This window comes from Silene latifolia, chromosome X, assembly GCF_048544455.1.
Source record: "Silene latifolia isolate original U9 population chromosome X, ASM4854445v1, whole genome shotgun sequence".
Classification (NCBI taxonomy): Eukaryota; Viridiplantae; Streptophyta; class Magnoliopsida; order Caryophyllales; family Caryophyllaceae; genus Silene; species Silene latifolia.
The window spans coordinates 299,290,397-299,292,392 of record NC_133537.1 but is presented as its reverse complement, the minus strand read 5'-3'; the positions used below and the strand labels follow the sequence as shown (position 1 = coordinate 299,292,392).

At 37.5% G+C, this 1,996-nt stretch overlaps 1 protein-coding gene across 1 annotated transcript; it reads right to left on the bottom strand.

Moving 5' to 3' along the window:
* Nucleotides 1-254: 254 nt before the first annotated feature.
* On the bottom strand, nucleotides 255-1,025 carry LOC141620368 (uncharacterized). Its single transcript, XM_074437259.1, has 2 exons — nucleotides 738-1,025; nucleotides 255-656 (listed from the first exon to the last, which is right to left on the bottom strand). Exons 1-2 carry the CDS (start codon nucleotides 1,023-1,025, stop codon nucleotides 255-257), a joined length of 690 nt encoding a protein of 229 aa, XP_074293360.1.
* Between the last annotated feature and the right edge of the window lie 971 nt (nucleotides 1,026-1,996).

Genomic DNA, 1,996 nt, shown 5'->3' with positions numbered 1-1,996 from the left:
CATTCATAATATCCCAAGTGTTCTTAAAGAACTTGTTAGAATACCCATCCGGACCTGGGGCTTTATCATTGGGGATATGAAAGTTAGTATCTTTGATCTCCTCTTTTGTAATTGGAGATAATAAGATATGCATGTGTTCTATTGTACAAATATTATCTTGCTGCACAATAGCTTTGTTTACTTTCTGAGTAAATGTGTTTGTGCTAAGTAAGACCTGATAATAATCCAAAAAGGTTTTTTGGATCCCCTCTTCATCAGTATAGAGTGTCTTTGTGATCCTTAATTTGATGAATAAAATTTTTGTTCTTCCTGGCTTTGAGCACTCCGTGAAAATAGAAAGAGTTTTCATCTCCTTCAGCAATCCAGTGGGCCTTAGCCTTTGGTTTCAAGAATACCATTTTGGCTTGCTGTAGGGAAACAGAGAGTAGACTGGAATCATACTCTTGTCTCACTAAATCCTCATCCCCTAGTTTTAGAGCAAGTTTCTGTTGAAGGTGATGTAAAGTGGTACTTGCAACATCAGCCTGATTTTCCACATCTGAATAATATGTTTTATTGATCTTTTTTAATTTTGCCTTCAACTGATTTAACTTTTTAACCACACCATACATCTTTGTGCCCTCTATGTGTGTATTCCAGACTTGCCTAACACAGTCCTGAAACCCAGGAACAGCACTTCACATGTTATAATATTTGAAAGGCTTATTATTATGTTGCCCTGTAGTAGCCTTACTCACCGAACATGGGGCATGGTCAAAGTGTCCCTCGGGAAGGACATTGGCATAGTATTCTGGAAATTGAATAGACCATTCATAATTAACTAATAGTCTATCAAGCTTACTGTACACTCTAGTTTCAGGAGGTTGCTTGTTATTCCATGTATAATAAGCTCCAATAGACTGAATATCCATTACTTCACACTCCTCTAGACACTGTTGAACAGGTTCTGCCTCAGCATTAGAGAAAGTACCCACAAGTCTGTCAGCAGCTTGAGTAACACATTTGAAATCTCCCATAGTACCCATGGTCTATGAGTGTTATGAGCAACACTTTTGAGTCTAATAACCCACAAAATCTCCCTTTCTTTTACTTCATTAAAAGTATAGCCAAATGTAACAAACATATGCTTAAGGGTTTCCTTGTTTGTGACTTGCAAATTAATAAACTTAGCATTATAGTCCAAGAACTGAATATCCACCATATGTGGCTGCCAAAGCACCCAAACTCTTCATCCTTTATGATAAGTGGAATTGGTAGAAACACTCCAATCTTTAAACACCTTAGTCACTACCTTATTTAATCTGGATGGCTTGATTTTGGTTTCTAGTAAGCCAAAAAAAAACCTACATTATTAGCCAAAAGGAATATATTTACAATAATCTGCTTCTCCTCCTTATTCATGCCTCTAACATTCCAAAAACCAAAATTAATCATGGATTCGGATTGAGGGGAACAATACCAGTTATGCCAATGCCTTTCTTGGGGGAGCTAGATTCGCTTAACACCTCCATATAAGTTGGAGATTGTTGGTTACCTCTGCTGACATTAACAATGTCCTGTCTAGTTGCCCTAAGCTGCTTAACAGGGGACATTGTTCTATCTAGAGCACTTCCTGCTTTGGTTTCAGGTGTCTTGACTGTGTCAATGTCTATATGGTTCTCAACTGGCATATACAAGTCTTTGTTGTGATCTCCTTTAGTTTTTGGACTCCCTACTGGTGTGTGTTCCTTGTTTGTAATTGGTGGGATATTAAGAGTAAGCACATGAGGTTCACTCACTAGTACCTTCTTCTGAATAGGTCTCCATACCTGCTTCTGCCCACGTTTGTCAACTCCAGTTTTACCCACAGTTTTGCCCTTCCTATAGTTCTTTTTTTCATGCCCTATTAATTTACATTACTGCAAACACTAGTTTTTCATTCATATTCCACTTGTATCTCAACCAATTGCTTCTTCTCATCTATAAATTTGATTTTATTAGGAAAAGGTTGTCCAAG

Coding starts and splice junctions, on each gene's coding strand:
- LOC141620368 (XM_074437259.1), bottom strand. CDS start 1,025: ATGGGTACTATGGGAGATTTCAAATGTGTTACTCAAGCTGCTGACAGA. Junction 657..737: donor TTGACCATGCCCCATGTTCG/GTGAGTAAGGCT, acceptor CCTGGGTTTCAG/GACTGTGTTAGGCAAGTCTG.